The 17,734-nt window shown below is 40.4% G+C and overlaps 1 protein-coding gene across 4 annotated transcripts in view; it reads right to left on the reverse strand.

The window, feature by feature from the left end:
* GLIS1 (GLIS family zinc finger 1) overlaps positions 1-17,734 on the reverse strand; it is a 197,116-nt gene that overhangs the window by 108,325 nt on the left and 71,057 nt on the right. For all 4 annotated transcript variants that reach the window (XM_081866877.1, XM_081866878.1, XM_081866876.1 and 1 more), the window contains one exon: positions 7,005-7,203. In XM_081866877.1, the coding sequence (XP_081723003.1) occupies positions 7,005-7,203 (199 nt within the window). The remainder of the gene's footprint in view (positions 1-7,004; positions 7,204-17,734) is intronic.

Below are 17,734 nucleotides of genomic sequence, written 5' to 3' on the forward strand. Positions count from 1 at the left end.
GGAGAAAGAAGAAGAAGAAGAAGAAGAGGAGGAGGAGGAGGAGGAGGAGGAGGAATTTAAAATATGGTCTTTTAAGTGTAGAATGACTCAATGCAGTCCATTCTACCAACTCTGGACTTTCCATTTCATTCTGCTTCATGTATAGAATGATGGCATACAGGACAGAATTCAACTCTTCCCTTTAGAAGAATGAGACTAATAAGTCCTAGAGATGGCTTACTAACCCTGTTTTGCTTTACTTGTGTGTTTTCACAGTTTCTGTTGTTTACAGTTCAGTAGCCAATTCCTACAAAATAGCTTTGCTGAGGAGGGGATAGAACAATTTACAGTTGCATTTTTAATGTCAACGATATATGCTTTGCAGAGGTGCGCATTTGTTTGGGACAATTGGAAAAAATTAACTACGTAGTTAATTTTTCATTCTTTCCAAAACAAATGACCAGAGTGTTCAAAGGGCAAAAGACTCTCAAGGAATGCTTTTGCTTATCCTAGCAGTCTGGTCTCCTGTAGACAGCAATGGGCAACTAGTACAAATGCCAGTTACAAAAACAGATACAACAGTATTGAATGAGTAACAAACTAAATGTGATTGTAAAGACAGAATAACTAAAACTAATGGGTTTTTTAAGAAGGGGAATGGAATGGCCGCTTGCTGTCTTCAATGGCGGTGAGCGGCAGCTACACCAGTCTCCTCTGTTCCGCAGACTCAGGGGAAGACGTCACTTCCCCCTCCACTGGTTGTGCAGGCTGTTGGGAACCACCCTCAATTCCACCAATCTCAGGCAGGTCAGGGGGTGTGGCATCAGGGTCGGACTAGAGTGGAGACTGCAAGCCATACTCTTTGTTCTGGTCCACACCCTTCCCATGTAAGTAGGGCATGCCTGGAACCAGAAGTTCATTTGGCGCTGGATTTTCCCTCCCACCCACCCTATGCCACTTGTTTTGGCTTTGCCCAAGGGTAAGCAAGCTAAGCATGTATCCCGCCACTTAGTTAGTTCTATGCATATGTGCTGCATAATGTTCTATGAGAAAGAGTTATATAGTAAGTATCAGATGCATGGGATGGAATGAATTTATTTAAAAAAAATAGTTCTACCCCACCTGCATACCACCTTTCTAAGGCATCCCAGTGACTCCAAAATGTCACATTAAAAATAACTCAGAAAATGTTGACTTCTCATAAAATCACATTTGTCTGGGATGCTGGTTTGGCAAGATTTAGTCATTTCTTTGTGACAGGTTTACTATCCAATATCTTCTGAAACATCAGAACTAGGCTTAGGATTTTTAATCACACTGGAAACTTCCTTCTCTTTCCATTGAAACCCCACTTTCAAGCCTTTCATCTCTACCATGATGACTTGTAGAAATTCTATTTCAAATAATGTCTATGACTTATTGTTTATAATATCTTAATCTTTTACACTTCATCTGATAATAACCAACACACCTGGTTTTTACAGGTAGAATAGTAAATACACATTTATTAACACATCTTAACAGATTGTCTATAAAATATGAGGCACACCAGTAAAATGAAAAATGATGTGGTATAAAATCTTTACCTGACATTCATTTGGAACAGCCAACACAGCTTACTCATAGCTTTACAATGATTTGTGTTTTCCATGCAAGAAAACCTTGCATTTTTACAGTATCTAAATCTGTTACAAGATATAAAAGTTGTCCTATTTGTGAGCAAAATTTCTGAAGTTAGGCATAGGCAACCTATAGTTTTCAGAGTTTTTGGTCCATTGACAATATAATTATTTTAATTCTGAAGATGTTGGCAAACCCTATTCTAGGTAATAGAGCTAAGCAGATTTTATTTAAACCACTAGCAGTAGCTGAATAAAAATGAAAAAATGGCACTATTTATTTTAAAGCATTTCTATAAATCTTAACAACTGTAATTACTATAGTTAAGACTGTTGCTTGAGTTAATTTGTCTTTGGTAAACTAGATATGTCTTGCTGGATCCTGGAGCTAAAAATCAGATTCCCCAAGTCCAATCCTAAGCAGGATTGGATTGATGTTAGATATTCCTGGAGTTTGATGGGTCCACCTTTAAGATGGTTCTGTTATGGATTGGATTGCTTGTGATCATTCCCTCCATTCATTAGCAGCAGGTGTCACTGCACAGGTGTGGCTGCACTGCTCTGTGTGCAGGATTGGACTAGATGACCCTCTGGGTCCCTTCCAACTCTATCATTGTATGACTTCTATAGCTTTTATGACTCCTTCCAAACATGACACATGACTGCCACTTACTGAGAGGGAGAGGGGCAAGACAGTGGGAGCTTGGTGCAATGCACAAACACAGCGGCAAAAGCAGTGGATTGGCTCTGACTCAGTGCCGACGCTACACCAAGATCCTACTACCTTTCCTATCCCTCTCTTGGTGACAGCGGTATATTATATTTGGAAGACCATAGACCCACTGGCTGCTCCTGCCTCCATTTCTCAAAAGAGTATGAAAGGAGTGGTTAGGATGGCCCAGTTCCTGTCACTGAGGCATCTGAGACCTGTAGATCCTCACTCTTAGCAATTATGCCCATTGCTCTCAAGCTTACAGATCTCTGAGAAGGCCAAGAGGCAGGATCAGGGCTTAGTTTGGAGCATAGAAAAACTTCCAGGCAAATGTATCTGGTTATTCCAAATTAATTTGTAATTAGATTCTACAATTTGTGATGAAATAAGGTGTTGTGGGTCAATTAGACTCATGCAGTTAAGCTTGTTATCAAATATTTTTAACTGTCACACATAAGAGACATTTATTATGGTTTGGCCTACTTGTTTAGGATGCTTCTATTTATAAAGATAATACACATCCTCATACACTCACAGGCACTGAGGCAAGGCAAGAGATGTGATGTTTCTTAAAAGATTTCCAGCTCTGCTACTTAAGATAATAACTGAAAGAAGCAAGATAGTCTTCCTAACATAACTTCATTCAATTTTCTTCAGATTTTTTACACACATATATAAATTTCCTAGATCACTCCACTGCAAGTTTTGAAAGTTTTCTGCTACATTTTCACAGCTTTTGCAACATGCTCCTTCTTCTGCTTTTATGACTGAATCCAGCAAAAGCGTTATTTTCTGTGCCTAATAATGGATTATCTAAAAAATTGCCAATATTAGCTGTTTATCAGGACCAGTTGCAGTGAATAAACGATTAGGATTTTTCTATCAAAACATATGTATCTCATTTATCTATTCTATGTAGTGAAAATGTACTGCATAGCTTTCAAAGCCATGAGATGAACTTGTGGGTAGGAGAAGAAGAAGAAAAAGTTCTCTCTGGAATACAGCTCTTAAATAAGTCAAGGAGGACTGGAAGAAGATAAAGGATTTCAGTATATTAGGTTAAATGGACATTTTATTTGCAACAGTCAGTTGTCTAGAACATGTTTTTTGCTGATGGCACAGATGGTATAAGCTTTTATTGGGGTTTTCTTTGTGGTTGCAAATCTAGGAATTAAAGACAGAACCACAGAAATTCTCTTTTCTGTTATTTATGGACTGGGAAGCAGGAATAGCCAAAATGACCACAGCAAAGGAAGCTTCCAGTATACTGTTATCACAATTCTTCCCCTCTATTGCCCGGTAGTCTCAAACCCTAGTGAAACTGTAACTTTAATGGAGGCTAAGGATAATGGACACAACATGCTTATGTTTTTAACCTCAGACAGGACCTTTCTCTTGGATTCATTTTCATAGAACTTATACACTGAACTTTTAAATGGTGCTACATGAAGAAAGCATGGTAGCTCACAAGGACAGCCTTTGCCCCACAAATGGCTTTTGACTCAAGACCAAAATCGGGAAAGTAGATACTCAAGCTGCACACTATATTGGCAGGTACTTGTGAACTCCAAAGTCCAAACTACCACCAAAACTACATGTGATGGCAGCAGACCCATGTCACTGAGTGTTGATTGCAACAGTAAATCAGCATGTATAAAGCAGGAAAGGGGTAGATAGAGGGGAAATTGCAATGTGGGCACGGTTTTACAGTGGTTCTGTTCCTACCCACAAAGTCATGCTTTGAGTGTAGCACTGGGAGACTGTGGTAGGACTGCACAAAAGTGTCATTTGAATTAAGAAAATATCTAGAATCCACATGGGTGTCTGTATGAATGAAGATGAGGGGATCAGAAATTAAGCTGGGCACTGAAAAATAAACTGCAAAACTACTGTCCCCCGCAAAAATGCATATATGATCTCCTAGTTAGCAGTGAACAGAGAATCCACTGACAAAATAATGGGCTATATTAAATATTTGGCCACTTTAGGAGGAAAGCTTTTTAACAGCTGTGGTGGCATTTGGAGGAATCCTATCCATGGTACTCACCAGGTTTAGAAAGGCTGAAGCTTAGTGAAGTATCAGCAGTCAGAAATTTGCAAAGCTAATTACTGGTTGGGGTGTGTGTGAACTTTAAAAAATACCACAAGATTGTGGGATGACATCACAGCAAGGGGCTCTTAATACATCTACAGAAACATAAAATTATGTGGGACCTGAAGTGCCAAAAGTAAGCAAGAAAACAAACAAACCATGGAACCCCTGAGAAACACTGGCATTCATTCTACTTTCTTCCAGTTTCTGAGAAAAAGGCAAAGCCTACAGAGCCCAAGCCAAGCTTTAGGAGTAAAGGGAATTACCCCAGTCACCTGCTGCTTTATATCACAATAGCAGCTCTCTCAAGTTCTATGGCACATAATCCTGTGTTGTTCTGGGAATCTTCCCTGAGACTGAGTTGTAAGGAGTTCATATTTCGTAAGGGAGTACTATGATCCCCTGTATACAGGCATCTGTCATTTCCTCATTATGGATTTTTCAAAAAGCTCCTGAAAAGGTCTTCTCTTCCTCCTTTTGTTTGCTCCAACCCCAATTATCTTTGCATCATAATTGTATTCAGTGAAAGAATAAAACCAGATTGTTAGCAGTAAGTACCATGTGGATTCATAACAAGGTCAAGATGGAGTTAACAAACATATATAACAAAATCAAAAGCAGCTAAATTGCCATGAATAAGTTAAGAGCCCTTGTTTCCTCATGCCATGTATATGGAAATTTGAATAAGATGGTTCTAGACATGGAGCATTTATGAATTAAAGTATCTCATATATAAGTTTAAAGTTTGAAGGGTATTCCCCCCTCCCCAAGATTCTCAAAAAGGTCAATATTGTTCAGCGAAAAAGCAGAGTAACTGATGGATCACCTTTAAAAAATAAAAATTCATAGCAAGTTTCTCTCAACAATTGACATCTTAGAAGGGTACCAGATTCAAACTTTGCAATAATGTTACCTTATACAAGTAGGATTAAAAAATGGTTGTTGTTTTTTAGTTTTCTACCCTTAAAAAAGCACAAAAGTCTTAAAGGATTTTTTTTATAAGGGGGGGAAGGGAGAGAGATAGAGATACAAATGCCCTGTTGACTAGATGGGAACTTATGATATCCTCTTATGGGAAATACTGCTATGGGGATTGTTTTATTATTTTCTACCTTCCTTCAAGTTGTAGCTTGAAAGCATCCTTTTTCTAGTACTTGAGGCCAGATCCCTGATTCATTCTAAACTCAAGTCAGCAGCTTGTCCAGAACCCAGCAATTATTTTCTTTGGATCTACAACAAATTATTTACTGAAGATGGGATCAAGCCTCATACATGGAATTAATGCACTCCCTAACTGAGGTGCCCTCCACATCATCCATAACAATTGGCCAAGCCGGCTGGGACCAACGGAAGTTATAGTCCAACAACATCTGCAGGGCTACCCTTGAAATAAGTAATTGGAGAGGAGGGTGAAAGGAAGACCAATGTCTCATCCACATGTTTGTTGAGCAAAAATCCTCTTCTTTACTTACCATCCAGTCATTAGCTATTCATGCTGCATGTTTGGCTAAAGGGAATGAGCAACAAACCACCTCTTGGAATGGCAAATCTTGATCTCATTTTGACTACAGGAAACCATATCAGAGATTGTGGCAATGGATAAAGCCTATTTCAAGAAGCCAAGAGGAAACTATTGCTCCCCCTTTTGATTCTTAGAACTGGAACACAAAAGAAGGGCATACTTGAAGGTACAAGGTGGAATGCTCTCCCCTGGGAGGCTTGCTCAGCGCCTTCCTTACATATATTTAAGCACCAAGCAAAAACATTCCTCTTGTAGAAGAATACAGGGGTGGGCGGAGGGAAGGAAATGTTCTGCAGCCTCCAAGACTCATGGTGCTCTAAAGCATTTGCCTGTCGGGGTGAAAGTAAACCAGACTAAAAGAAAAGGAAAGTGGGAGGAAATAAAGTTGGTACTGAAACCTGAGGGAAGGAAACTTAAAAAAACAACAACTCACTGCTCAAGCCCTGAGGAGGACGTGGCGTGGGTGATCCTTGCTATTTCCCGAACTCCATGGATCTAGGAATGTCAACAACTGCTCCTTCATCTCCGCTTGTCTGCTGATGCCCATGATGCCCATTCTGGACTGTGCACAGACAACAGCACACCCTGCTTTTGTGCCCTGCAGGCAAACCAGACTGAAGACTGACCTAGCCAGGTCCGCAGGTGGGGCATCACCACTCTTTTGGGCCCCTGAGTGGCCCATTATTATTTTTTAATTGTTGGCAGGTAATCCACCAGCCCCCGTGGCCAGCCAAGGCCAAAGCAGAGGGCTGCGCAGGGCTACTGTGTCCCACTCTTGGCCGGGAAAAGCCTTCAGCTAATTAAACAATCTATGGCATTTTAAACTAGGGGGGTGTTGTTGTTGGTTGTTACTATGTTATGTATTTTTGTCATGTTATGTTTTGTAATGTTATTTTTGTACGTATATTGTAAACCACCCTGTGATCCTTGGATGAAGGGCAGTACAGACAGTTAATAAATAAAAAGATTAATAACTCAAGCTGGCAAAATAGCATAGTGTGTAACTGCTGAAGTTTTCAGACCTGTGACAGCTTCTGAAACGATAAGAGCACATAAGGCAGTCAAAATTGAAAACGATACCTTGTATCTGAGCGAGCCAAGTTCAGCTGACTAACATGTAGGAGTTTTTCACAAGGCAACGGGTGGTCTCGGGTAAGCGAGCTTCCTGAGTGGATGAGCAGGTTCTGTCTACACATGGGCCCCAAGCTATTTGTCATCTCCACATCCATCAAGTTATTCTTCTCAGATATCAAATTACAATGATTGTAGGCACCATTCACTGTTAAAGAAAGGAGAGGAGGAAGAGAAAAACATAATGATGAGCTCCTCAACAAGAGTGGTGCTGTATCTTACTTGTTCCCGTCAGCATGATCCACCTACTACTGGCAGTCTGCCTCAAGAAATCAGGAGAGAATGGGGAAAAAAGTTTCAAAGTAATCAAGGTCCAATTCCTAAGGAATTAACCACTGACATTGATTGTTGCTTTCCCTACCACCACCTTACATTGAAACCTGAATAAATTATAATATTTTTAAGAACATTTTCTTTTACTACAGGAGGAGGTGAAACAACAGTTTTTGTTTTTAGTTATTATTTCTTTTGGGGGCGTCTTGTAGGTTGAGGGGGGATGGGAAGTGGCACTTTGACCACAGGCCCTGAAATGTTCTTCTGAAACATAAACATTGGATACCAAATTCTTGCCAGTCCAGGTTGCATTTTGCTTCTATTCAGCCACCCAAGTCTTTACCAAGCAATACTATGTAAGACAAGGGCAGCACATTACTCTTTAAAAAAATGTGAAATGAGGAAAAATAAGAATGTAAAGGTTATTTATGCAACACTGAAAAAGTAGCATACATAACTGTGCTTCACTCCTCCTGCCTTTAACTGAAATAATTAAAATGTGTGTGAACTGAGAGCTCTCGCTTATGTGCTAAATTGCAGCCTCCATTTTTACTGATTTTCTTTTACACCTGAACATTGACCCATTTTCACTGCACAAACTATAAGAATAGATGGCCTTCAGAAACACTCTTTCTAATGTGCCAGCTGCCTGACTTTTGACTCATTATAGGATAGTGTATATGAGCTGGCTTCTAATGAGATGCTCGTCAAAATCATAGGTTCCTATTTCTTTGCCACACGCAATCTAGAGTTTGAATTGTAGCCTGTTAGACAGTTCAACTGGATAGCATGCTAGTCTTGAAGGATACAAGAAGTCCTGGAAATGTGCCCATGTGCAATGCTTTAATAGCCATATCCATTTCAGTTTCAAAACATTATACTATCAGAGCATGAGAAATACAGCGACCCTAAATGTCTTTTTAAAAATCACAATAATAACAAATATATTTCAGAAAGCATACAGTACTCCTTATCAAAATAGTTTTTTAAAAGCTGTGGATAAGATCCAGAGTTAAATGTGCATAGCAAGGCTGGCGGAAGCTGACTTCCTTGCCTTGTCACGCTCCTCCAAGGCTCAGAAACCCCGCTGAATGGGTGGGCTGAACGAGTAGCACTGAATGCTATGGGAGATGAGCTCCTCATAGAAGCTTCCCATGGTTTTCAGGGATCCTCACTTCCCACACAGCTTCCCACACCTCAGCCCACCTCATCCAGCTGGGTATCTTGTAGGAGAGCTGCCATTAGGAAGAAGCAGAGAAAAGTGTTTGCTAGTCCTGACACATATGCTTAACACTAGATCCTGCCCAATGAAATAGCCACAATTCCTCTTTGATGCATGTAGCTTTGGGGAGATTACCTCTTTGAGGTAGTGAGATCTGTAAATTCCTTGGTAGCTTGTCAATGCCACGGTATTTTTAATGCATATATTTACTTGGAAGTCCCACTTTGTTCAACAGAGCTCACTCCCAGGTAAGCATACATAGGATGGGAGCCACAGTTTTGTAAGTTGTTTCGGTTTCTAGAAGTAATGACTACAATTCTAGAAGTAATGACTACAATTTATACATAGATCCACTTTCTCATAAAGCTATGGAAGTACTGCATGGGTACATTTTTCTCATTTAAAATGGTGGTAGAGTGGTTACATTTTGTAACCCATCAGATTTCTCTCCCTCTCCCAAGTGTCTCACCCAACATCAAAGTGCTAAACTGTTTTTCACATATGGGATGGGTTTAGTACCAGGAAAATCCCTGTGGGTGTACATCTGCACTCTTTCATTGCTTGGGCAATACAATTCCGAAATTCATTAGCAACCATTTTAGCACTTTTACCATGATATCATGACACAGAAACCAAAGGCTTGAACTGGACTATCTACAACAGCTGAACTACATGCATACAGAAAACATAGGTGCTATTGGGGAACAATTTTAAAGAGAAGTATCAACACAATCTTCATAATGTTAGCAACACGGGTACCAAAACTAAAGCCAGAGAAGTATTAAAAAGCTGAGGCCAATTGGCAATATGCATATGTTTACAACATAAGTTTAATGTAGATAGACTTTCTAATAAAATGTCAGATCATCTTCATGCCAAATTCCCATTTTTTTAAAAAAATGCAGCAGTAACAATAACAGACAAGCCATGGCAATAAAGGAGGGGTTTTCAACCTTTTTGACTCCATGGCTCTCTTGACCATGCAGCACCCCTGTGGGGCTCAGGAGCCCAGTAATCTCACCCCTTGCCTGCAGAGCTGGCAGGCTCTCACCCTTTTTTGAACAACCTTCCTTGTCTACCCTCATCCTCTTCTCCTTTGGAGTCCTCTGGGCAGCCACTGCTGCTGCCCCCTGGTCTCTGAGCTGCCCCCCCCCCCCAAAGAAGAAGAAGAAGAGGAGGAGGAGGAGGAGTTTGGATTTGATATCCAGCTTTATCACTACCCGAAGGAGTCTCAAAGCGGCTTTTCCTTCTCCTTTTCCTTCCTACCCCACAACAAACACGGGTTGCAGACCTAATAAAGGCACATGCCTAGGCAAGTCTATACACAAAAAGCACACATTTCTTGCAAGTCACAGGAGCTTATTCATACTTTTGGAACTGGGCAAAATAACGCAAATACAGTTAAACCTCGGTTCCCAAACGGCTCCATTTTGGAAAGTTTTGGCTCTCAAACGCTGCAAACCCAGAGTTTTCTTCTTTCTTCTCCACTGACTTTGCCAATCGCCTTTGATGCTCGGGGGTCGAACATTTCAGAAGTTGAACCGTCTTCCGGAATGGATTACGTGTGTCAGCCGAGGTTTGACTGTATGTTGTTATCTACCATGAATGGTGAGCAATAGGTTAAATAGCTAGGTTTCCCTGCAGCAATCATAGTATGAGGTGTGTGCTCCCAATTCTATAGTTATTGTGCATAAACCTAGCCGTTGAAATGTGTCTCATTCATTCACAATCAATAGTACCTGGGACTACAAAGGTACAAACTATATGTTACATTTTAATACATATGTAACAAAGCTTCATTTAAAAAAGAAAAGAAAAGCACCCTTCAGGGACTTGTTTTGAGAAAAGTTTGGTTCTTGAGTCTTTGTCCACTCGAAACACAATTTGGGTAATTACTAATCGAGTTGCCAGGGAATGGGGGATTGCAAGAGGAAAGATAAACCACTGGAAAGGGTTAAATATCGTGCTATTGCACTTTCACTCAAAACTGCAGCTTTCTGAGTCTGCTTTTCATATTTAAAAACACTGGGTGATATCCAGTAATGTCCATCTGCCTTATTGTTTGTAGAACAGATTACCCCCGTCCCCACTGCTGCCATCCCACATCCCTCCCCCAGCCTGTTCCAGAGCAGAATTGCAGGGGCATGGGAGGTTGCAGGAAGGAGTACAGGAAGGGAAGTCCCACTGTGTGAGTAAAAAGGTAAAGGGACCCCTGACCATTAGGTCCAGTCGTGGCCGACTCTGGGGTTGCGGCGCTCATCTCGCTTTACTGGCCGAGGGAGCCGGCGTACAGCTTCCAGGTCATGTGGCCAGCATGACTAAGCCGCTTCTGGTGAACCAGAGCAGCGTACAGAAATGCCGTTTACCTTCCCGCTGGAGCGGTACCTATTTATCTACTTGCACTTTGATGTGCTTTCGAACAGCTACGTTGGCAGGAGCAGGGACCGAACAACGGGAGCTCACTCCGTCGCGGGGATTCAAATCGCCAACCGCCTATCGGCAAGTCCTAGGCTCTGTGGTTTAACCCACAGCGCCACCCGCGTCCCTACTGTGTGAGTAGCTGCGTGCTAATGAGAGCTTTATTACATGCATTTTTACACAAATGTGCAGTTTGTCTCCAAAAGGCAATGCTGGGTTGCAGTCTGACACTAATCTCTATAGCAATAACTCCAACTTCCCAAGGATGTTTCAGTTTTTCATTCATAGTGGATACTGTGCTGTACAGAGGTCCTGTTGTTTCTGATAAAAGCACTCACTGGGGCTTCACAATGAGATAAGGCTGAATGGAAAGGGTGATGATTCGACAAGAGTTTGCTGCAGTGCTTTAGAACTTTACCTAATTAAGAACAATGAACAAATAGCTTTAATGACACATAAAACTGCAGTGACTCACACTCAAAACAAAGATATGTTTGAAATATTTGCCTAACATACTAAACTATCCCCAGAGCTTTTGTGGCTTTTGTGGTGTCTGCCAAACTAGGTCATTTGCTTATTCTTGCTGCTTTGAGACATCATACAGAATGCACCTATGACATATCTAAAGAAAATAACATTTTTACTGGGAACTTGCACTGCAGTGTCCTTTCAGAACAAGACACTTATTTTTATTCAATTGAATTTATCCTTTTGTAGAAAGGATTTTTTAAAAAAATACCCAGGGCAACTGTAAAATTACTTCTGCATGAGCGTCCCCCAACCTGGTGCCCACCAGCTGCTTTGCAGTACAACTCACATCAGCCCAAGGCAGTGTGGCCATTGGTCAGGGATGAAGCGAGCTGAAATTCAAAACATCAGAGGGTACCAGGCTGGCAAAAGCTGGTTTAGTTAGTGATATATCTCACTGCCTTTTTAGGACTTCGGTGCTGAAAAGGAAGGCATTCAATATGTGAAACCTTGCCTATCATTGAATATCTATACTGTATCAGGAAAAGGCTGGATCAGCTGCCGGGGGTGGGGGGGAACCCTATATTTTAATGGTGACAATTCAAATATTCAACTCTTCTTAGCTTTGCCCCCAGCTGTTGCATGATTTATGGCAGGATTTTGGATTCTGCAAAAATGTTCTTCCATGTGACTGAGGTCCAGATATTGTCAAAATTGCTTCCCATGTGGAATGGCTTGACTGAACCTCATGCTAGATACCATGGTAAGTTAAAACACATGGTGGAAACCAATAGCAGCATGCCAGCAATCCATAAAGGTGGAATGCCGGTGTGGGTGCTACCATTTAATTCAGTTGGCCCTGGTTCAGGACCACTTGCCAATGTGGATTGATTTAAATCAAGGTAATTCAAAACATGATCTTTAAAAACACACAACTGATTTAAATCATTGATTTAGAATCATTGCTTTAACAAAGTTTCACATTGATGCTTTTCTGTATTCCCTAAACAATGGCATAATTCTGACAGAGGACTGGTTACACAAAGTAGGTCAGAATGAAAACTGGTAGGATTGCATCAGGGACTCGTTTGAAGGAAAGGCATTAGTATTGCGGAGAATACTGATATTGAACATGAGCTCTGGATTAATGTATGAAGAATTGCTGGAGAAGCTACTGCAGCACAAGAATTTAAAAGAGCTAAAAACCTAACATTTTGATGACGATTTTAGTCATTCCTTCAAAAATCCACCAAATGCTTGTTTATATAGCCACTGTGTGCAAGAGTGAGGAAAGAATGTCAAAATGAAGTCATGTCTACAATTTGGAAAATTACACCATTTTTGTAGATCCAAAAGGGGGGTGACAACAATTTTGCAGATTTTTGCTTGCTGTTAATGGTGATCTCAGTGTCACTGGAAACAAGAGGAAATTAAGACAGCAAAAATATCTTAATCTTTGCAGCTCTAAGACACATTTGACTTAAAGTAATGCAGGACTGATGACTGACAAACTCAAGAATTTAGAACCGTTAGAGAAAACTTGCTGAATAACCTGCTTAGTATCACCTAATAAAATCCTGCAACAGTTAGACATATTCTACCATCTTCTTAATTTTGGGAAAGTATATATATGCACATATATCTAGATTTCATTTGAATTGCAATTTTTTTAACAAACAAACCCTACTATGTGAAATGTTAATAAATAGAGGAGGACAAGACAAAATGGCAGAAGCAATACAAAAGAGGAGCTTTACATTTGCTTGTTTGCTTGTTTGTTTATAAGGGTCTTAGGGCAGGTAACAACAATAGAAAGTACAATTCTAAAAACAAGTAAAACCTTTACAATTATAAAACATGTAAAGATATTGAATCATCTCAAATAATATATACCTAAATCTTGGATCCATTCTATTAAATTGGTTGATAACTGATTCTCAAAATATGCAACTACTGAGATTTTATGTACAGTATTTCATGAAATTGCAGTTACACATTTTCAATACGTCTTAATAAAAGCTAACCATCTTAATACGTAATGAGTTGTTTACTGTATCAAAAACAGCTGAGAAGCGGGGGGGACTATTCCTGATAAAACTCTTCCTGTGGGTTGGCTGCTCTCACAGAATGAGCTGGAGAGACAGAGGGAACAAATGACAGCTCGGGCGATTTCCCACTGGGATGCAACACTTGTTCACCCATCAAAAGGTTCCTGGCTAAACAAGTTGTAGTGTCCAGTTTCACAAAATGAAGGATAAGAATGAGACTAATACAATTCATTGGTTATGTTTTGCTACAGCAAAGGTGGTTTTGAATTGGGCAGAAGTTATTCTAGAATCATAGAATTGTAGAGACGGAGAGATGGAAGGGACCCCAAGGGTTATCTAGTCCACCCCCTGCAATGCAGGAATCTCAACAAGATCATACATGACAGGTGGCCAGACAGCCTCTGCTTAAAAACCTCCAGGGAAGGAGAGTTCACCACCTCTCATGGAAGTCTGTTTCACTGTCAGCTCTTACTGTCAAAAGTTCTTCCTGCTGTTTGGTTGGAATCTTTCTTGTAACATGAATTTGTTGGTTCGGGTCCTACCCTCCAGGCTGGGAGAAAACTAGCTTACTCAGTCCTCCATGTGACAGCCCTTTAGATATTTGCAGATGGCTATCATATCTCCTCTCAGTCTCCTCTTTACCATGCTAAACATGCCCAATTCCCTCAACCTTTCCTCATAAGGCTTTGTTTACAGACCCTTGATCATCTTGGTTGCTCTCCTCTGCACATGTTCCAGCTCGTCAATATCCTTAAATTGTGGTGCCCAGAACTGAGTGGTTATTCATAGTTTGGCTGCTAGCTTGGCTTTAACTTTTGGCATGTGAAAACTTTCCTCTTCAGGCTGGCATTTAGGCTGTGAGCTGGTGTGCATTCCTGTTCTCTGCTGCTGAATATTTATGCTTTTATTGAATTTGGCTTCATACATTTTATTGTATATAACCATGGGCAATTTTTCTGGAAAGATGGATGATACTTTTTTAAAATAAAAGAATTAAAAAATAAATGACTCTCAGTGTATATTTACAAATATCTAGATCTGGAGTAGCACACACAATGGAATTTTCTCTCTTCCTGTATCCAGTAAAAGCTACTCCTGACTGGGTTGGAGTGCAGACCTGCAGCGTAAAGTCAGCTTGGTGGAAAATGTGCATGGATACCTTGCACAGGAGGTCTCAGAGGAGAAAAGGGGGGAAGCTGCCTTGCAAAAGTAAAACTCAGCTGGTGGTAGTCTGAATCCAAATCCTACTATTTTTTTTAAGGATGAAGCACTTCCAATTTAAGTAGCTAAAATATTTTCAATACTCCTTTTTAAAAAAACTAAGTACAAACAACAACCAATTTGCATGCATCCGACTGACACACAGTTGTGCATGCACGGATGGCACCGAACCCAGAAGTGACCCTAAAACATTACCAAAATGTCACAAAAAAGAGTGAATGGGGGAAATGTGGGATGCTTTATTTGGGCCCTGCCAATGCATGTGGGGGTTCGGAATGTAACCCCTGCACAAAATAAGGATTCCCTGTACCTCCCGTCTTTTTTTAAAAAACGACTTGAATATTTGAATGACAGTTCAAATACAGACCCCCAACTGAACCCTAATAAAAGATCTGGAACTGGGTGTGCGTGAGTTGTCTGTTGTATTGCAGAACCAAAAGAACAGAATAGGGATCACAGGTGTGTATCACATATCCTGCAAAAAAAATCACATGGGCAGAGTCATTATGGTGGCTGTGAAACAAGTAGTAGGTCCACAGTAGGGCTGAAGGAGAGCGAGTTAGGAAGATGAAAGTGAAAAACATACATCCAAACAGGGTTGAGGAACCTGCAACCCTCCAGCAATTTGTTGGACTACAGATCCCATCTCCCCTGACCATGGGTCATATTTTCTAGGGCTGATGGGAACTGGCGTCCAACAGCATCTGGAGGTCACCACAATGGCTCCCCCTATTTTCAAATCAGATGATAAAAGGAAAGTTGAGGGAAATAAGTAGAAAAATATTTTCTGTTGTCATATTGCCCTTCTGAACAGATTCTAACATTGAGCAGAAGAGAGAAGACAATGTTTTAGCTTTGAAATGATTGCCAAAGAATGGTAGGAACAAGACTTGCATGTTACTTCTAATGGAACAAGTCCGCAGTCATTCTCTTCCTAGAATACACACACTGGCAGGAAAAGAAGCTGTTTGTTAACTGCAGCTGAGTGACTGGAAACAATATTGCAGCTGTATAATTGGAGCAGCAACAGAGCTCTGTTCATATCACTGAACTCCTGGATTCTAAAATTAGGATGGAAGCACTGGCCAGGTAACATGTCATAGTAAGCTGAACCAAGGCTTATGAACAAGTGTGTCACACCTCCCAGAGAAGACGTCACAACTGCTTTGCTCCTCCCCCATCTTTTTTCACTCCTGCACCACTGTGAGCTAAGCCAGGTTTTGGCTCAGGGTATTATTCAAACCCTGCCTTGTGGTTTAAGTTCTGTCCTCACTAACTACAAGCTGCAACCAAGAATAAATGCATATTGCCAGTGTGTGGGAGTGCTCCAAAGGCAAAAATATACTGATAGCCTCCAAGATTCAGAAACTGAAAAGCAGAGCTTTCCAAACTTTTCATGTTGGTTACACACTTTTCAGATGTGCATCACTTCATGACAAAGTAATTCAGTTTTACTAGCAAATTGGAGGTTAAACTAACCCCTTTCCAGACCCGGGAGGAATGTAGGGAGTGTTCACGCAACATACCTACACACTGCAGCTGGCACACTAACATCTTGCGATACACAGTTTGGAAAACTCTGCTGTAAGGTGTTAAGAGGCTGCCTAAGCTAGAGGGGAGCCTCACATCCATACTGGCAGGCATTGCATGGCAAAGGTGCAAGCACTGGAAACTGAAGCAGTCATGTGGAGGCAAACTGCTGGCAATTAGAGACCTTGGGGCCCCCTTCTCCTCAGTTGGTGGTCAGTGGTGGTCTCTTATTGCCCTCCATCTCACTGCTGCCATTAACTCCAAGTACCGTACTTGGCAAACAAATCAGGGCTTCATAATGGAAAGGTCACTAAAAGACACACACACACACACACACACACACACACACGGAACTGGCAGTATATCTAAAAAAAATATAACAGCAAACATCACAAGTCTGTGGCACATCTAGATGTAGATAGTTTTGTGTGCAAGTCAGGCTGCTCCATCTCAAAAAGATACTATAGACCTGAAGGAGATAGGTTATTCTGTATATTGTTGTGCCTATCACCATTCTCCATAACAGACAATAATCAAAACTTAAACAAAATTGTGACACTTTGTTTTATTCCACTGCTGCTAGCTTCATTACTCTGTTTCTTTTAGCTATTACCTAAAAATACAGAGCTCACAACTCCAGCTGAACTTCTTTTATGCCAATATGCATGCTGGTTCCACTTAGTACAATGAACATCATTAAATGCACATGTGCCAATGATACGTCTTTTCTTTCCTTTTTTACTATACTGTAAATATTTTTTAGAATTAGAGTTTGGTACAATGAATGTCAAACAATGACATGGATGTCAACAACTGAATTCAAGGCAAAGGAAGCTGTCAAGGAAGTAGAAAGCAGATGGAACTGATAATCAGTTTTGAAAGATTAACATGGAGATATTATGAAGCCATAAATCAAATGGCTGATACATAAAATGTAATTAATTTTAAAAGTTTAAAGGTATATTTCTTAGAGAGCCTAAAACCTAATTGTCAATGCAATTATCAAAGCTGTGAATCTCTGTGTGTTCTTTACTTGTACCAAGTTGGATACAGAAGGAAGGCAAGGCTCTAAAATACCACTGATCGCCTTCTTTGTACTTTCAGATGAATGGTAAAATCACCCCCATGTACAGAATGCAAAATAAGTAGACTGTCTTACAGTACAATCCTATGCATCTTTACCTGAAAGAAAATTCCACTGTCTTCAATGGTGTTTACCAAGTGTTTTTAAAATAACAGCTCTAGTATAAAATCCTGTATTTCCATAAACTGTTCAAGAAACTCACTTCTAGGACAAAGACTGGAGGAACCAAGATAGCATGTTGAGAGAGGTGAACATTTGCAGATGTTAGGGGACAGAATAGTCCAGAAATCAAAATGAAAATTGATAATCCATTTTTACACCAAAACTCATTATGAACTAAATTAATACTATATATATATATATATATATATATATATATATATATATAGTATTAATTTTCACTCCCTAAAGTGAA

The sequence above is a fragment of the Podarcis erhardii genome (assembly GCF_964252035.2).
Source record: "Podarcis erhardii genome assembly, chromosome: 6".
NCBI lineage: Eukaryota > Metazoa > Chordata > Lepidosauria > Squamata > Lacertidae > Podarcis > Podarcis erhardii.